At 39.4% G+C, this 18,810-nt stretch overlaps 1 protein-coding gene across 2 annotated transcripts in view; it reads left to right on the forward strand.

Moving 5' to 3' along the window:
• MAP2K5 (mitogen-activated protein kinase kinase 5) overlaps nucleotides 1-18,810 on the forward strand; it is a 237,197-nt gene that overhangs the window by 95,829 nt on the left and 122,558 nt on the right. For both annotated transcript variants that reach the window (XM_008064694.1, XM_021715641.1), the window contains exons 12-13: nucleotides 5,278-5,339; nucleotides 10,451-10,499. In XM_008064694.1, coding sequence (XP_008062885.1) covers nucleotides 5,278-5,339; nucleotides 10,451-10,499 — 111 coding nt within the window. The remainder of the gene's footprint in view (nucleotides 1-5,277; nucleotides 5,340-10,450; nucleotides 10,500-18,810) is intronic.

Below are 18,810 nucleotides of genomic sequence, written 5' to 3' on the forward strand. Positions count from 1 at the left end.
CTCGAACCCACGGGCTCAGGCAATCCACTCACCTCAACCTCCTAATGTGTTCAATACAGATTTAAAATTATTGCTTTATGCAGTTATTCTTAAATCAGATAGGAGAACAAAAGTGATATAGGGCCAGGCACCATGGCTCACACCTGTAATCCCAGCACTTTGGGAGGCAGATGCAAGAGGATTGCCTGAGCCCATGAGTTTGAGATCAGCCTGGGCAATCTGGCAAGACCTTGTCTCTACAATAAATCAAAAAATTCACTGGGCATGGAGGCATGTGCCTGTGTTTCCAGCTACTTGGAAGACTGAGGTAGAAAGATTCCCTGAGCCCAGCAGGTCGAGGCTGTGGTAGCCATGATTGTGACACTGTACTCCAGCCTGGGCAACAGAGTGAGACTCCCAATAAAAAAAAGAATTGCAAGTACTTTTTAAAAAAATACATTGATCCTGTCTTTTATATTTACCTGTGTAGTTACCAGTGCTTTTTATTTCTTCATGTGGATCTGAGTTACTGTCTTGTAACTTCAATCTGATGTTCCTTCAGTATGACTCTTTTACTTCTTACAGAGTAGGTCACTGAGTGCTCAGTTTTAGTATTCTGGGATGAATTTCCCAGTTTATTTGGGAATTTCTTAGTTTCCCCTTTAATTTTATAGAAGTGTTTTGCTGGATATAGAATTTTTTGCTGACAGTCATTTTCTTTCAGCCCTTCAAATATGTCATTCCACCATTCCTGGCCTCTGTGGTTTCTGATGAATAATCAACTGTTGGTGTTTGTTTGTTTTTTTTTAAGTTTCCTTGTAATGTTTGTTTCTGTTGCTGCTTTCAAGATTTTCTTTTTGTCTTTGGCTATACTTTGATAATGATATGTGTAGGTGTGGATTTCTTTGAGTTTATTGATGTGGGGTATATTGAACTTCTTGGCTATGTAGATTACTTTTTAAAAAGCAAATTTGGGAAGTTTGGTGCCATTATTTCCTCAAATTTTCTTTCTGCACTTTCCTGTTTTCCCTTTCTAATCTTTCATTATGTGTGAATGTTGGTATACTTGATGGTACTCCACAGGTCTCTCTGAGAATGTGTTTATTTTTCTTCATTTTATCTTCCTTTTATTATCAAACTGAATAATCTCAATTGACCTGTCTTTATAGCCCTTGATAATTTCCTTTGACTTCTCAAATATGCTGTTAATCCTCTCTAATGAATTTTTCACTTCAGTTATTGTACTTTTCAACTCTGGAATTTCTATTCGGTTACATATAATTTCAGTTACTTGATAGCCTCTATTTGGGGAGACAGTATCTTCATACTTTTCTTTTTTTTTTCTTTTTTTTTTTTTTGAGTTGGAGTCTCATTCTGTCACCCAGACTAGAGTGCAGCCTCGACCTGTTGGGCTCTGGCGAACCTTCCACCTTAGCCTTCCAAGTAGCTGGAACTACAGGCATGTGCTACCATGCCCAGCTAATTTTTGATTTATTGTAGAGATGAGGTCTCACCAAGTTTCCCAGGTGGGTCTCGAACCCACGGGCTCAGGCAATCCACTCACTTCAGCCTCCCAAGGTGCGGGATTACAGGCCGAGCCACCGAGCCCGGCTTCTTTAGCTCTTTAGTTCTTTACACACGATTTTCTTTAGTTATTTGGATATGATAGTTGGAGGGCGGTACATACATTTTTATTTGCATGTAGTACAACATACAAAAACAATATGAACAAAAACTACCACCCTCCAGTTGTCATTTCTTTTCTTCTCCTCCCATCACAATCAAACTTTATGACAACTTTCTCCCCAACCCTAGCATAGTTCTTTCAGTGTAGATTCTCATCATTTATTTTATTTTGATTTCATGTTAGTCATTTATTTCCAAATATTTATTTTGCATTTTCTTTTAGATACTATTCTAAACCTGGGGTACAATAGTGAATAAGACTGAATCCCTGTCTTCATAGGACTTACTTCTCAGAAGGAGAGACCCACAAGAAACATACAGCACCCTCTCACAGAGGGATAAATCTAATTATGACATAAAGCAGATATATAATGACTGATAGAGCAGGTTTTAGACTGGGTGTTCAGGGTTGACCTTTTTGCAGAGGTAATATTTTAACAGACACTTTAGAGCCATTGAGTTAGCTCAGGGAAGGTCATGAAGAAGGTCTTTGATACAGAGGGAATATCAAGTAGAAATGCTGCAATGTGGATGCAAGCATGGTATAACCAAAGCCTAATGAGAAGGCTAAGGTGAGTAGATAATAATGAGTAGAGGATCTTGGCCAGAGAAGTAGGCAGAAGATAGACTGTGTAGGCCTTGTAGGGCATGGTAAGAAGTTTGGGTTTCAGTCTGAATGTATTAGGAAGCTATTGGAAAGTTTCAGGTAGGGAATGATGTGATTATATCTTCTCATTAAGTCAATACTAAATTCACTCAGACACAACCAGAGGGTCTCAGAATATATGCATGTGTTGGGTTACTACCTTGGGAATGAAGTGTTTCCCAAAAACTTATGTTGCAGAGAAAGAAGAGGCTTTTCATACTTTAAACTAGCAGAGGCTAAGAGAGCTTCCATTGAAAGTTTTGCTTGTGGCTCCAGATTTCAGTTTTGCTAAAATTAATAATAATTATGATGACTTTAAGGGAAATGTTGGGACTAAAGACAGTGTTTTTGATTTTTAATCATTTACTGCATACTTGTATTCATCCTTTGTACAGGGGTCCTACTTTATATTTTAGACCCCATATTTGGATTAGCACAGACTTTATCCCATGTGTTCTTGTGGTTTACTTACATGAAGATGAGACCCTAGTTTATCAACAGAAGCATGTCATTGTTTGGCAATAGACGTATACTTTTGCTAATCTGTTAACACTCTTCCTCTTGGTTCCCATGGTGGGTAGTGACATGCAGTGAGTGACTGATCAGGGGTGGACTGAGGCCAAGGAACATAGGGATGTGACAGGTTAGAGAGCAAACCAATGCCCTTGGAATTGTAAGCAAAATTCACACAAACCAAGCCACAGGTGAATGAGCATCTAAGTACCCTGAATACCAACATCTCAGTGAAGACTAAACTCTGTCGGTGTGGGTCATCAGAATATCACATTGTAGCGGGACACTTTGAACCGCAAAACACGTGATTCTCAAGCTATGTGATGCCATGGGGAAACCTTTTAGATCTTTACAGTTCTGGAATTTCAAAGGCTCGAGTCTTCTCTGAACTCTGCCATCAAATGACTTCTAGCTGTGACTAGAACACTAATATCTCTGGGACTCAGTTTCCCCCATCTGTCAAATAAGGTCACTGGACTGATCTTTAATGTCCCTGTCTGTACTAATGTTTGATGATTTGATAGGTCTAAGAATTGCCTTTTCTGGATAAACCTGTAGAATAGAAATGACAATAAAACTTAAGTAAAAATTAAACCAAACCCCCTGCCATTTTTAGTCTGATGAGAATTGCTGAATTACAGAAAGAGATGCATCAAGCTGAACAGGAACTCTTCCTTTTGAGTGGAGCCATCATGTCACTTTTTCACCTCTGACATTTGTCTCTAATGGGCATGAGAAGGACAGGATGAATCTATGGTGACAGAACTAGCTATGTAAAGATTCAGTATATGGATGACTGCAGAAATTGGCTCTAACTGAGATTAAAGGGATATTTTAAAAACCAGTGAACTCCCTCAAAGTGGGATTCCTTTTTTACTTGTTCTACTGATAGTGGTGATAAGGTAATCTTTGATTTAGTTTGTTGAAACCATTTGTCCATTCAGCTAATTGAGCCCTGATTTATATCCTATGTAACAATAAATCTCCCCTTGGGACTTCTTACTGGCGCATGTGATGGGTTTGTACCTCCTGTTTTGAGCCACTCAGGCCATTCACTGCATCAGGGATTGGTCCTGCAAGCTGCATTCGTTGGCCCTCCAAACACCAACATGTAAAGCTTCATCTTCTTGAGATTGTTCATCCTTGCAACTGCCAATTCATCTGAAAGATCAATGGGAACATAAAATGTTTTTCTGCCGTGTTTTCACTTTTATTGCATCTATAATAAAAATGCTATTTTAGTAAGTAAGGATGGTTCTGCTCTTTGCAGAAGCGGCTTTTTTTCATTATCTTCCCAGCAGCACCCAGAGCCAACGCATACGTCATACCGTGGTTTTCTAGCTTCTTGTCACAATCTGGAACGTACAAGCAAAAGTTACCTAAAAGAATGATCAGTTTCCTCTGTCTGTTTTAAATAGTATACATACAAAGCCTGTAGCTTTATGCACACACACACAATTTTTTGCAGGGAAAAATAATTTTTAGGGAAATATATATAAAAATATATGACATATAAAAATATTCACATTTGCAAAATAGACTGACATGCCCACCATTAGTGCCTGATGAGACATGCTTTTAAATCATCCAGTAGTAAAGTGGAAAATATAAATTTTTAGACTCTGATAGGAAAAAATATGTCTCAAATATTTCTTTGTAGAATAGAAAGACTGTATATCTCGTTTGGCTCTTTTTTTGAGTCAAAATCTCACTGTCACCCAGGTTGGAGTGCAGTGACACAATCATGGCTACCGTAGCCCCAACCTACCAGTCTCAGACAATCCTTTTGCCTCAGCCTTCCAAGTATCTGGGACTACAGTCACATGCCACTATGCCCAGATAATTTTTAATTTGTTATAGAAATGAGGTCTTCCCAAATTGCCCAGGCTGTCTCGAACTCCTGGGCTCAGGCAGTCCTCTCGCCTCAGCCTCCCAAAGTGCTGGGATTACAGAAGTGAGCCACCGCACCCAGTCTCATTTGACTCTTAAAGAAAGGTTAGTACATATTGTCTAAACAGTCCTCAGACAGTCGTATCATTAATTAGTGAAGTAGTCATTCTTTGCTTGTATTCCAGCTTTTGTTTGGTAAATATGAACATTCTAAGATAGTACCCTGGTTTTCATTTAAGAAAACTGGTACCGAAGGCAGCCAGCTACATGTGATTGTCATACTGATCTTCATGATTCTGTGTAGGCATTTAAGTTATATGAAGTGCAGATGCTTAGCCTGCCCTTGGACTAGTTTCAGTTTCTTCATGTATGTGACTCTTGGGAATAAATTGGAATTATCTAGTTACACTTTATCTGGAAGTATGCTTATGTTGTAAATAAAATTGGACTAAAACCCAATTTTAGCCTACACATCCAGCGCATGAGGGGAAAAGAGGAAATTGAAGACACAGAGGAGGAGTCAGGGCTTCTTGTGTGGTAACACACCATATTTGTCTCTACAGGGGGATCGTTGGATGTATATAGGAAGATTCCAGAACATGTCCTTGGAAGAATTGCAGTAGCAGTAAGTATACAGCTTCAGTGTTAGGAAATGAGGATGATTTAATTCTTCTAATCAAACCTGTTCTTATATCCTCTGGATTTTTTTTTTTTCTTTTTCTCCAATCCCAGCTGGCTGCCAGGACCTTCTTGACTTTCTTCTGCTTTTATCACTTTTGTTTGTTCTTTTTATAGACCAACCCTTACCTACTAGAGCAACATGGGCACATGACATCATCAGGCTTATGAGTACTCCATCCTGCTCTAGCTTCTATGTGTTTTCAGGGACCTTAGTGTTCTTGTTGACTAGTACAATTTCCAGGTTCTTCAAAAAGAAAACTTTTTTTTGGACATTTTGTAGTTATGGGCATAGGATTAGAAAATACTTTAAAAAGTCCAAATTATCAAAGCAATCTATTTTTAAAATACTCATTTGTATTCCTAAAGATTTTAGATGCGTCTAAAGTGTATTTATCAACTATATCTAGGAATTTATTCCCTTTATGATTCAAAGCAGTTTTCTGGGCAACCCCTTTGGGTCCCCTCCCACTGTGGGAGCTTTTCTGTCCTCTCAATAAATCCTGCTTTCAAAAAAAAAACAAAACCAGTTTTCCTATATTCCTTTATTTCCTGTAGTTATTAATAAACTGATGACATACAACAACTAAACTAGCACTACTGTAATGTTCTCATAAGTTCCAAATTTCAAATTTGGAATAATGTAGGCTAAACAGTGTCTGAGACAAGTCATGGGGTGGTGTAATAGTAAACAATTGCTAAACTAAAGGCACTCTGATAACTTCCGTGGTTTAATGCAGAACAAAGTGTTTGGACAATGTACCATTTAATTAAATGGCTGATTTTCACATTCATTATACATCAAACTGACAACTCAAATTCTTTAATCCAGCATGGACACTTACTTAGTCTTAGTTCATTGTAATTCACAGCTTTCCTTTTTTCTTCCTAATTATTGGTGAGAACTGCCCAGGGTGATGAGAACTTTCCTTTCTGATGCTGTGCTGCCAAGTAGCTTCTAATCTGCATGTGTAGGAAGCTAAGTTTAGTATGAAATTTGAGGAAAAAAAATCACTATTTTAGATGAAAATAAAAATGTTTCATTTCCTCTTCTGATCTCAAGAGGGAATGAATGCTTTGTGGCTTTTGGCAGTTCTTGGCTCTAAAGTTTAATAACATGTATAATAAAGGGCCAAAAAAATGCAGGATACCAACTGAAAAAGAAAAAAGTATGCAAGTTTTATATACTCAATTATCTATTGAACTTGGCAAAAATAGGAGTCTGCCATCTTCCGCAGAAAAGCATGTTCTTCCTGGACTTCATAAATCTTACCTCCCTGTTGTGCAGGGCATGTACACAAGGCCACCAGTCTTTCAATCCTCCTGGAGTGGGGGACTGTCGGAGGGAGTGGAGTCAGCAGAAAAAGTAATTCAACTTCAAGCACAGGCTTGCCAATTGGGTAGCTGAAAATATGACACAAATTATTTTAGTGAGAGACATTACAGTAAGTGCTGGTCCAAAGCATTATTTACATTTGTCCTTACATTGTTTTAAATTAGGGTATTTTTTTCCCTAAAATGTGTCCAATTTCTCCCGCTTTTATGCCTCATTAGGTCATAGTAATGAAACTCCTCATGGCTGAAGTAGAAGAAAGGCTTTTGATAATTTTGTTCTTCACCTGCCACTTTTGATAGATTCCTCTGGAGCCTATGTTTGTAGATGCCTCTAAAGGGTATTTTTGTGTGTACTCCAGGTAGGCTATAAGCTTGGATAATCCTTTGTTGCAACTGACAAATGCAAGGCTAATGTCAACACTGGGAGAATCGTACCACTTCAAATAAGACAGGCAAGCTGATGGGCTCTGGGTCATTGTTCATTTGTAAAAAGAACATTCCCACAGTCTGTCTGGTTCCCAGTGTCCTCGGTGTACTGTCCTGAAGTATACTGAAGACAGCGTCAACATCTTTCCCTTAGTTCCCTCAGTGAGGCCACAAAAGCACATGGTGCTACTGCCAAGGCAAAAGCAATAGAATCAGAAAGAGCAATAGAATCAGAATAGGCAGATAGTGAGTACGTCCTGTGCTGCCCACTGGTGCATGCTTTTTGTGCAAATATTATTCATTTAGTCTTTACAACACCCTGCAAAGTGTGGATTATTGACCATGTTGCATGCATTTGCAAGGTGAAGGTTAGAAAGGTTAACTAACTTTCCCAGAGTTATCTATCGTACAGGGCTGCCTGATCCAGACTCTCTGCTTTCACATTGCTTTCCTAAGAGGATGAGGAAAAGGTAGAGGGAGGAGTGAAAGGGAGAACTAGGTTAGCAGGAAAAAAGGAGACGTGTAAGTGGGAGAGCAGCAGGGCAGCACAGTAGTTGCTTCTGATGCTCTTTGTATCTTAGAACCACACTTAGGCATCTCTCCCTTCCCAAACTCACTTATTTCTAAACTCAGGTTCTAATACTCTGGCATGTAAGCCAGGACCATAGACCCCAAGTTCACTCCAGTATGGACTCTGTCAGCCTGTGATGTGTTGTTCAAATTTTCTTCTGTAGAATGTACAGCAAGAGAGCATTTTATTCCCCAAATAAATTCATATACACTCTCTGATTTCAGCCTTTCCCCTTGCTCAGTGGTTTTATCTACAATCCATCTGAATCTGGTCTTCTACAAAGAGGAAGACCTCTCTGCCTTTCCCTGCCTCCTAGCACATTTTATTTTCCTCTCATCTCTGAGGCGGTGACACTGGGTATTGTATTTGGAGTGCTAATGTTGATTGAAGCTGTCCCTGAAAGGATGTGCACTTGACATGTCAAGGAGTGAGTGATTGACAGCAGATATAAGTACTTTTAGTGTCAAGGCTTTGTCAGGTCCTTGTTGTGAAGCCTAGCCTGCTGAATACCAATAATGCCCTCTAGATTTTCAGTGGACAGATTTCTAGCTGCCTTATACACTGATGCTTCTATGCTTCTAAAGGAAAATATAGTCTATTTTGACAAAGTTAGAAGAATAATATTTTCTTTTTGAATCTCTAACACAATTCATAATTAGCACATATCATAAAATCAGTATTTGTTTTACTTTCTTTTCCTACTTGACAATCAGAATATATTGAATTGCCTTTCCCCGTGTATTTTTTCTAAGTTGAGAATTTCAACCCTACTTCCTCAGAACTGAGAAAATGATTACTTCCATGCTAAGTAGGATAGCCACCTCTTACCTCAAAGAGAAATTGTTTTCATTATGGATGTTATTCTTTAGAAGCACTTAAATATTTTTGTCCTGTTTCCTTCTGTGATATGATTGTCATTATTGATATTTTGATACTTTCTTTTTTATTACCTTACTGTCTGGAATACATGTGTTTTATTGTAATGTCAGTTTTTCCAAACTCTGGAAGAAATCATTTGCTATACAAATTTATCCTATTCTCTTAGAATAGACAAACATGTAATGGAATTGATCATATCATGTTAGCAAACCTTCCAGGAGTACATTCTGCTCTGTGTGAACAATTAAAATACGTTAATCTCTGCTCAGCATTCATTGATGTGGGCTTTGTCATCTAGTTCTTTGGTATTGGGAAGTTGTTTTTTTCCCATCGCACTTATTTTACTGTTGTTCTTAGTTGTTCTTGAGCAACTAAAATCCTTGCATATTCAACCCCAACCCTCTTCTTATCATGTTCAAGTTATGTAAGCCACTCAGCTGCTTCTCATCATGAATAGTCAGCCTTGAAACTGGTAAATTCACACTTATGTGCATGGAGGGTCAGTGGTTGTCAATGAAACATGTACATCTCCTTTTACTACAGTTTATAAAGATTTTAAAAGTGTTTAATGGCAGTTGCTATAATATTTTCAGCATAGAAGGTAGCCCTTGTACTGAGGGACTTGGGAAAATCTTTTTTCCAATATCTCATGTGACTAATTATCCCTCACTCAGGCTATTAAAATGAAGACTCCAACCCTAACTCAGACATATGTGTTTTCTTGCTTGGTTCCCCTGACCCCCCTTTCAGTGCCAGTCATGACAGTTCCCATGTGTGCTCTGCCCCAGCCAGTCTGGCAGTGCGGGTCACCTCGATATGCCTTGTTCTTTCCTACCTCAATATGCTTTAAATTTTTTGGAAACTTTTTATTTTGAAATTATTTTAAACTTACAGAAAAGCTGTGGGAATATCACAAAAAATTTCCACACATTCCCCACATTTCCCAGTTGGTACTTATTTACTACATTGGGTTAAAAAATCTGCTTACTAGCCAGCTCGGTGGCTCAGCCTGTAATCCCGCGCCTTTGGGAGGCTGAGGTGAGTGGATTGCCTGAGCCCACGGGTTCGAGACCCGCCTGGGCAGCGAGACCTCATCTCTACAATAAATCAAAAAATCAGCCGGGCGTGGTAGCACATGCCTGTAATTCCGGCTACTTGGAAGGCTGAGGCGGAAGGATCGCCGGAGCCCAGCAGGTCGAGGCTGCAGTGGCCGGGAGCGGCCACTGCCCTCCTGTCTGGGCGACAGAGTGAGACCCCAACTCAAAAAAAAAAATCTGCATACTTATCTTCCTAAAATATTTGAGAGTAAGTTAAAGATATCATGGTCTTTACCCCAAAATACTTTGCATTTATTTTCTTACCTCCAAAGAACAAGGACATTCTGTATGTTTGTGTGTGTGTGTGTGTGTGTGTGTGTGTGTGTGTGTGTGTGTGTGTGTATGTGTGTTTTCCTTTTCTTTCTATTTTTTTTTGAGTTGAAGTCTCACACTGTTGCCCAGGCTGGAGTGCAATGGCATGCTCATGGCCACTGCAGCCTCAATCTGTTGGGCCCAGGCAATCCTTCCACTTCAGCCTCCCAAGTAGCTGGGACATGCCACCACGCCAGACTAATCTTTTTAATTTTTTTTTTATAGAGCTGAGGTCTTGCCATGTTGCCCAGGCTGGTCTTGAGCTCCTGGGTTTAAGCAGTCCTCCTTCCTCATTTGGTGTCTTCACAGACACGGGAGATGTCCAAGAGATGCTTATGGGTTAACAACATTTTAATGGAAGAATTATGGTTGATGTGTCAAATGTGAGAAGTTCCCTATAAAACCTTGATTGTACTGTTTTCTCTTTCCTAAATTTAGGTTGTTAAAGGCCTTACCTATTTATGGAGCTTAAAGATCTTACACAGAGGTATGTGCTGGGCTTATAAGCTTGGACTTAATTTGGGGTGGAGCTCTTTAGATACCTTGATTTTTAAAGGGAATAAATGATCTGACATTTAAGCTAGCTGATATATTTGGTAGTCAAAAAGACAACTGCTTTATAAATGTTACTTTTCTTACTTTCTACCTCATCTGCTCTCATTTAGATTATAATCTTGGTATTACATTTTTGTGAATCACATTTATCAAACATGTGAAAAGATACTTTATAGTGTTTGAAAATGGCAGGATCTCATTTGTCCTACTTAACTTTTGTTACTGCAAAACCTTCACTTTCTTTCTATCACATCCTTTCTTCTGTTAACATTTCAGATGTCAACATACACTGTTCCTTAAGAGATTGTCGGCCATTGCTTTGCTAAACTGGTGTGACCACATGACTCCTTGAGCACTGGCCATGTTTCCTAAACTTTGGCCCCCTCCCCTACCTTGGGGGAAATGGATCTCCACTCTCTTTCTAATTTACTTTCTAAATAAACTATATTTTCCTATCTAAAAGAGAGAGAGAAAGAGAGAGATTGATTGACTCACATGCCTGGAGACTGAAACTTTAAGTGAGGAATTGGTGAACACTTCAGAAGTAGTCCCCAGTCTAGTAACAGAACACAAGAGAATAATCAGATAACTGTTGAATGTTGCAGAAGGCACCTCCTTTTGTTTTTAAAATGTTCCCAAAATGTCGGAATTCATTTGGAGCAAATTAAGTAAGAAAGAGCCTACACAAGCAGCTTCAGTACTGATGTTGCTGGCAGTTCTGTTCAGTTTTATATGTCTGCTCATCTTGGCTGTGTGCACTTCAGGGGATACAGCAGTCAACATGTTAGATGTGATTAAAGGAAAAATTTTTTTTAAAAAGGTATAAGCTATGAGAGGTAGGCAACACCAGATGTCTAAAACAGAACTGTCATATCTGTCCCTAAGGGTTGTTTTCTTTTGTGGTGTTTTAATATCCTAGTGATTCCAAATTTCTTCTTAAATCCTCCTTCCTCTTTTAAAGAGGGCATCCAGATTTTAACAAGTAAAATATTCAGTTTTTGAAGGTATTTATGCTGATTAAATGGAATCAGAAACCAAAATTTTATTTAAATCAATTCACTCTTTCCAGAGTCTAGTTAGTACAAAATGCAGATGAAGAGAGAGTGAGCTGAGTCATGTTAGCATCATTGTCTCTGGGCCTAAATAAGCACATGAACTCATTTGGTGGGTAGGAGAATGGCATGCGTTCCCCACCAAGACTGAGAGAGTAGTCTTTAACATGGGTGACTTGTACACCCACCAATCCAGAAAGTAGTTATAGCTATTTTAATACGAATTCACCCAATGGTCAGTCTCATCATTTTATTGACTTTTTATGGACATCTGCTCTCCATTTGGCAAAGGAACTATAGGAACAGCTTTTAAAAGGACAGAACCATGGAAATTCAAGTGTTGCTATAAAAGTGAATCTAAGGATCATCCTGAACTCTGGGCATTTGGGATAATCATGGCTTATAATGAAATCTCTCTCTAGCCATAACTTTCTGTGAGGAATCTTAGTGGCACATGGAGCTAGAGTGGGTAGGGAAATGAGTTTTAGCTATTCTGCAGTCATCTTTATTTTTCCTTTTTAAAATTAGAACTCATGCTAATAAGTTGGTCTGCCTTTCGTATTCCTATATAATTACTTGGTTTCAGTTTTGCTCTGTGTTTGGGACAAATAGTGGCATTTTTTCATTTGAAATGGGATCTTGTTGGACATGTTTCAAACGGGTTTGTCAGGATCTAAAAGTAAAGTTTAGGGCGAGACTCCCTATACAGCCTCTTTATGGCCTCCTCCCGGAGGCTGGGTGTACTTGCCAGCTCTGGCTGCATCTGAGGCTGAGGAAGGTCTTGTGAGTCAGTGCATGCACAGCTGCAGTGGCTTGACTGATCAAGGCATCCAGGCTTCCAAAGGGAGGCCTGCACCTGTGCTCTGTGCAGCCCATGCTGGCCAGACCCATTCCTGCAGAGAGTAACCCGCCCTGTAATGCCCCCTGGGAAGCAGGGGTCTGGGAGGGGCTGTATGGGGCCACGGTCGCATCCAGCAGTCCCCTCGGGTTTCAGTGTGTACCTGTGCATCCACATCCTTCCAAGTGGAGGCAGAGCAGATGAATATCCCTTCTTTGGGAGCCGTGGGTGCTCAGCTAGAGTAATAGATGTCTCATTAAAGAGGTTCATGTGTTTAGCTTGTGTCTTGCCTATCTGTGGAAACTTTTACTGTCTGGATTTAAAAGCATGTGTTTTTATTGAAGAGTCGAGGAAACCAGGTGTCCCTGAAGACTTTGTATAGCTCTGTAATGAGAAATTTACCCTAGATTGAGTAGTTGTTAACTTAATATTTTAGAGGTTTTGTCCATATTTAATAACTTAGATTCCATAAAAATAAGATTAAAGATGCCTTTTTATTTACCAAAAAGCTATTTAATTTTCTCCTTGATTAAAAAATTGTAGCTTTTTAGATCAGTTCAATCAGGCAATTAAAGATCAGAGCTTTTAAGTTCAGCTAAGGCAATTAAATAGGTAATATACTTGTTTATGCACTTTTGCTGTATAAGCTCATCGCTGTACCTTCTTAAAAGCACATGTACTCATTTTCCTTTCTCTAAGTGAATGATGATGGGAATTCTAGCTGAATATGTGTCACCTTGTCAAATCAAAGAAAGGGATCTTTCTGCGGGGGTGGGGGAACCTGACATTGACAGCGGCAGGGAGATGCTAATGAGGGGTCTGTGCTCTTCCCCTTTTGTCTTGGTCTAAGCACCTGTGTTCTCTGATCATCATTTCTGATGCTGCCCCTAAAACCAGGCTAGAAAAAAACAAGAAATTGCTTTGTACTAATGTGCACACAAAAGATGGAGAAGTAGAGTATGCTCCCGTTACCTATGAGGAAAGAGAGCAAGCTCTTTTCACATCTGAGAGGCTTCTTTGAAACACAGTGGTCCTGGATCTTTGGCTGTGGTAAAGATGTATCTAAATAATATATTCCAGAGCTGATTACACATGGCTAGTGGCTCCCACCGCAACTGTTGAATGTCTAGAGTCTTTCCCATAGAGTGTATCCCATGAGAACTGTGGAGTGGGAGGACATCTGAGTAGTGCACACGGACAGGCCACCCATCTCATCAGGCTAGTCAGTGTGGCCAGAGTTAGTTTCTTTGGTGGGGTACTGTGTCACCTGGAAATTGTTTTGGAAATTGACATGCAGCAGTTGCTATTCATAAAGGATCATCAAACATTAAATGCAATCCTGTGCTACTATTGCTTATTTGCTCTTTATAAGATTTGGCTGAGATGATGTATATGCAGGGTCTTTGTAAACTATCAAGTGCTAATAATGCAATATGGTTTTATTATGACTGAACTAATCACTTCATCCAGTTAATAAGAACACCTCACTCCCGAATCAAGCCAGGGAGTTTATTATACTTTATATTCTGAGTCAAAAATGATGAAAATGTTTTCTCTAAGGTAAACCAAACATGTGATGATATCCACATAAGGATGTAATTATAAAAAATGTTTGAAATACCCACCAAGATTAACTACTGTGGAAAAATTGTCTTTATTAAAGGCATATGTAAGAGCCCTGTAAACATAGCATGTGCTGACTGTGGGTAAAAACAAAGAAAATGAACAGTGAGAAAATCTGTCAGGCCAGATCCGATATTACAGCAAACATTGCAGCTTAACTTCAAAACACACATCGCCACTAATGAGGTGAGAGCCCTGCATATTAATAGACCCACAGCTGCAGCCAAAGCCGTCATTACCCACATCAAATGTAAATGCAAGATTAACACCTATGCCATTTGTTTGGAAGATGTGAGAATACCCTGGTAGTACCTGTTCTCTCTTTCCCTGAGGATAAAAAACAGAAATGGAAGGGTAATGAGAATAGCACCTAGATTAAAAACATAAAATTAGTAATCAGGCTCAGGCAATCTTATACAAATGCAAAAGTTTATAGAAAGAAAACAACCTGTGCAGTTGGTGTCCTGGGACTTTTTGTATATTTAGACTTTGTTTACTTTCCCCAATAGGAGAGCCTTTTAAAAAATATATTTTAGCAGAAATTCTGGAAGCAAAAGCTGCCCAAATATATTTGTGTTTAGAGAAACTAGGTCTTGTAGTTTTAGCATACATGTTATACATTTTATTTTCTACTCCTGGCTTTGTTTTATAAATCTGGCCTCACACTGACCTTCCAATCACTACTAACTTAGATGCCAAAGCCAGTGTTCGTTTGTTCATTCAGCAACTATGTATTTTATACCTACCATTTTCCAGGCACTGTTCTAAGTACTTAGAATACCTCAATATTTTTTTTTTTTTTTAACGATTTCCACACTCACAAAACTTATATTCTAGTAGTGGTGGAGAGGGTTGGGAAACAATTCATAAGCAGTAAACACAATAAATAAGTAAATACAACGTGTATGAGAGGGTGGTTGATGATATGGAGAAAAGAAAAGGTAGATTGTGCTGAGGGGCAGCAGAGGGTAGGTTGCAGTTTTAATCAGGTAGACCTTGTAGAGAAGAGGGGTTTAGAGTGAAGTCTTGGATGAGCAGAGGAGCAAGTTAAGTGAACATATGGGGGAATGGTTATAGCAGAAGCCACAGAATGGGATTGTGCCAGGAGTGTTCATGGAATGGCAAGGGACCAGTGTATCTGCATCTGAGTGTAGGGGCTGTGAGTAGAATCAGCTATTAGGAAAATATTTAAGCTACAGAGGCCCACCCAGGAAGATAGTCAGGAAGATGGGGAGAAGGGCTGTGTTTCTGGGTATGTTTTCAATGTAGAGTCACATTTCCTGTTAGATGGTATATAGTTTTAAGAGAAAGAAAGGAATCAAGTTTGCTTAAATTTTCATCAGTTCAGTATGTTAAAAATGTTTCCTGATACTTTTTTTTTCTCCTAAAAGAGGAAACTACACTAAAACTTCTAAGGAACAAAAACCTTATAATATCAAGTGCTGGCAGAACACAAAGCAACTGGAACTCTCATACTTTGGATGGGAATGTAAAATGGTACAGCTGCTTTGAAAACTAGTTTGACAGTTTTCCGTAATGTGATCCAACAGCCCCACACCTAGATGTTTACCCCAGAGAAATAAAACATATGTCCACACAAAATGTGTAGGTAACTGTTTATAATGGCTTTATTCATAATAGCTCCAAGCTGAAACAATTCAGATATCTTTTCACTGGTGAATGTGTAAAGAAAGTGTAATACATCCCATACAATGGAATATTACTCAGCAATAAAAGAGAACAACTGGTACGTGCAGTGACATGGATGAATATCAGAAGCGTCATGCTAAGTGAAGGAAGTAGACACAAAACACTACCTACCATGTGATTCTACAGTATGACAATTCTGGAAAAAGCAAAATACATGCGTGCATATGTGGACGAGGCAATATGCATCCTAAAGGATGGAAAAGGCTTCAGTGGTTGCCAAAGGTTGGTAGAAGGGCTGACAGTAGAGGTGCAAGAGAGCTTTCTGTGGTTCGGGAAATGCTCTGTTTCTTGATTTTGGCTACATGACTGTACATGGTTTAAGAAAGACCTGTACACCTGAAAAGTGTAATGAACCTTTACTGCATGTAAATTACACCTCAGTAAGCCAGACTTTAAAAAGAGAGAGAGAGAGAAGACCTCCCTCACACCTGTACAGTGTGGTAGACACTCTAATTTCAAAGAACCCCTGCCAGGAAGACGAGCTATTCGTTTTGGTGATGCTGCCATTATCACTGTACTCCCTAGCTCCCGACAAGTCCTACTTGGGTTTGATCTGGTAGCTCAGTCACTTAAAGGCCAACCAGCCAACCAAAAAACCCCTATGATTTAAAGGAAATCTAGAATGCCAGAGAGAGAAAGAAGGAAGAGAAAGTGGAGGGGGTGGAGGCAGGGGCAGAAGGGCAGGTGGGAAGGAGGCGTGGGAAGTTGCTGCTGTCATGGCCCACAATCTGGAGCTTCTGGATGCTGTGTGGAGATTTTTCTCCCTAGGTAGACCATTCTCCCCAGGAATCTTACTAAGAACTGTCAGTGAGCAGCACTGACTCAGCTTGTTGGACAATGCAAAAAACTCAGTTTCTAAGAAGGAGCAAGGCTTTTTTTGGCATTCTCATCTCAGGCCCGCTGACTGGCTGCCTTGCTGGGTGACCCTGGGAAGGCAGGTCACTCCTGTTCTCTGGGTCTCAGTTTCCTCATACGTGCTGCAAGGGTAGCTAGATGATCACTCAGGTTCCTTCCAGAGCTAAGGTTCTGAGTTCTGTGGTTTGTGACTGAAGGAAGGGAGCATGTTTACCTGGTAGAAAAACACAGCAAATCAGAGATGTACGGAAAAGGAAGAGGAAAGATAAGAATCCCCAAGACTGGGTGGTTACTGTGAAAACAATAGCAATAATGAATATTTATTAAGCACTTACTGTGTACTAGGCACTGTTCTAGGTGCTTAATGTACATGAACTATTTTAAGGCGTTTCTTCAAGGTGGAGAATTGTAGGAAATATGCAGTATATTAGAACTAGAGATAAGAGGTAGAAGTATAAACAAATAATTGAGAATTAAAGCATTGTGACCTGGCTAAGAAAATGGTTGCTTTCTAAACCACACTGATGCAATCAAATCAAAAGACATCTTGAAGGGAAAAGTTTTACTGTATAAAGTACACTAAAAATAAAGTATTGTCATTAATAAAGAGCTGTCAAAGGATATGTAGAGCCACAACTTGGATGGAAAGCAAGAGCATCCTTTTTTTTTTTGAAGAGCATTGTTTTTCACCTCATCAACAAGGGTACCTGCATAATGAACATTTGTATACCTCACCCTGAATTGTACCCCACATCTTTAAAACAAAAAAATTTTTTTTTAATTTTTTTTAATAATTACTGATAAGGAAAAAAAATCTTTTTATTTTGAAATAATTGTAGATCCACAGGAAACTGCCAAAAAATGCACACGGCTGTCCTGTGTAAAGCCATTTCTTTTTTTTTTTTTTTGAGTCTTGCTCTGTCGTCCAGCCTAGAGTGCAATGGCATGTGATTATGACTCACTGCAGCCTCAACCTCCTGGGCACAAGTGATCCTCTCACCTTAGCCTCCCGAGTAGCTGAGACTACAGGAATGCACCATCACACCCGGCTAATTTTTTTATTTGTTTTTTATTTTTTGTAGAGATTAGGTTTTACTATGTTACCTAGCCTGGTCTTGAATTCCTGGCATCAAGCAATCCTCTAGCCTCAGCATTCCAAAGTGCTGGGATTACAGGAGTGAACCACCACACCTGGCCATCCTTTTTAAGGAAGGAATTTGAAAGAAAATTGGAGGGTGTGAGGTTGATAGCTCAAAGGAGTATAGACAGGTAATGCCATATATATAGACAGGTAATGCATATCATTATACATGTTAACATATATATGCATGTTACTATATTTTAAATAAAAACAGTATAAATGTTAAGATTAAAAAGTGTTATAAGATTATTTATCACTAGACGCCATGACTCAAGCCTGTAATCCCAGTACTTCGGGAGGCCAAGGCGAGAGGATTGCCTGAACTCAGAGGTTCAAGACCAGTGTAGGCAACTTGGTGAGACCTCATCTCTACAATAAATCAAAAAATAAGCCGGTCATGGTAGCACACACCTGTGGTTCCACCTACTTGGAAGGCTGAGGCGGAAGGATCACCTGAGCTCTGCAGGTTGAGGCTGCGGTGGTCGTGAGTGTGCCGCTGCACTCCAGCCTGGATGACAGAGTGAGACTTCCACTCCAAAAAAAAAAAAAAAAAAGAAAAATCATCCATCATGACCAAGTAGGCTTCATTCCTGGCATGCAAGGCTGGTTCAATATTCGTAAAACCATAAATGTAATTAAATACATCAACAGATGTCAAAACAAAAACCACATGATCATATCACTAGATGCAGAAAAAGCTTTTGATAAAATCCAGCACCCCTTCTTGATAAAAACCCTTGAACATCTAGGCATACGGGGAACATACCTCAAAATAGTAAAAGCCATCTACGAGAAACCCACAGCCAGCATACTCCTAAATGGACAAAACTTGGAACCAATTCCCCTGAAAACTGGAACTAGACAAGGATGCCCACTCTCTCCCCTCCTGTTCAACATAGTATTGGAAGTCCTGGCTAAAGCAATCAGAGAAGAGGAGGCAATCAGAGGTATTCAAATAGGAAAAGAGGAAGTCAAGTTATCTCTCTATGCAGATGACATGATGGTGTACCTGAAAACCCAAGAG

Source organism: Carlito syrichta, unplaced genomic scaffold (assembly GCF_000164805.1).
Source record: "Carlito syrichta isolate Samal-C Ts95f unplaced genomic scaffold, Tarsius_syrichta-2.0.1 Scaffold101933, whole genome shotgun sequence".
Lineage (NCBI taxonomy): Eukaryota > Metazoa > Chordata > Mammalia > Primates > Tarsiidae > Carlito > Carlito syrichta.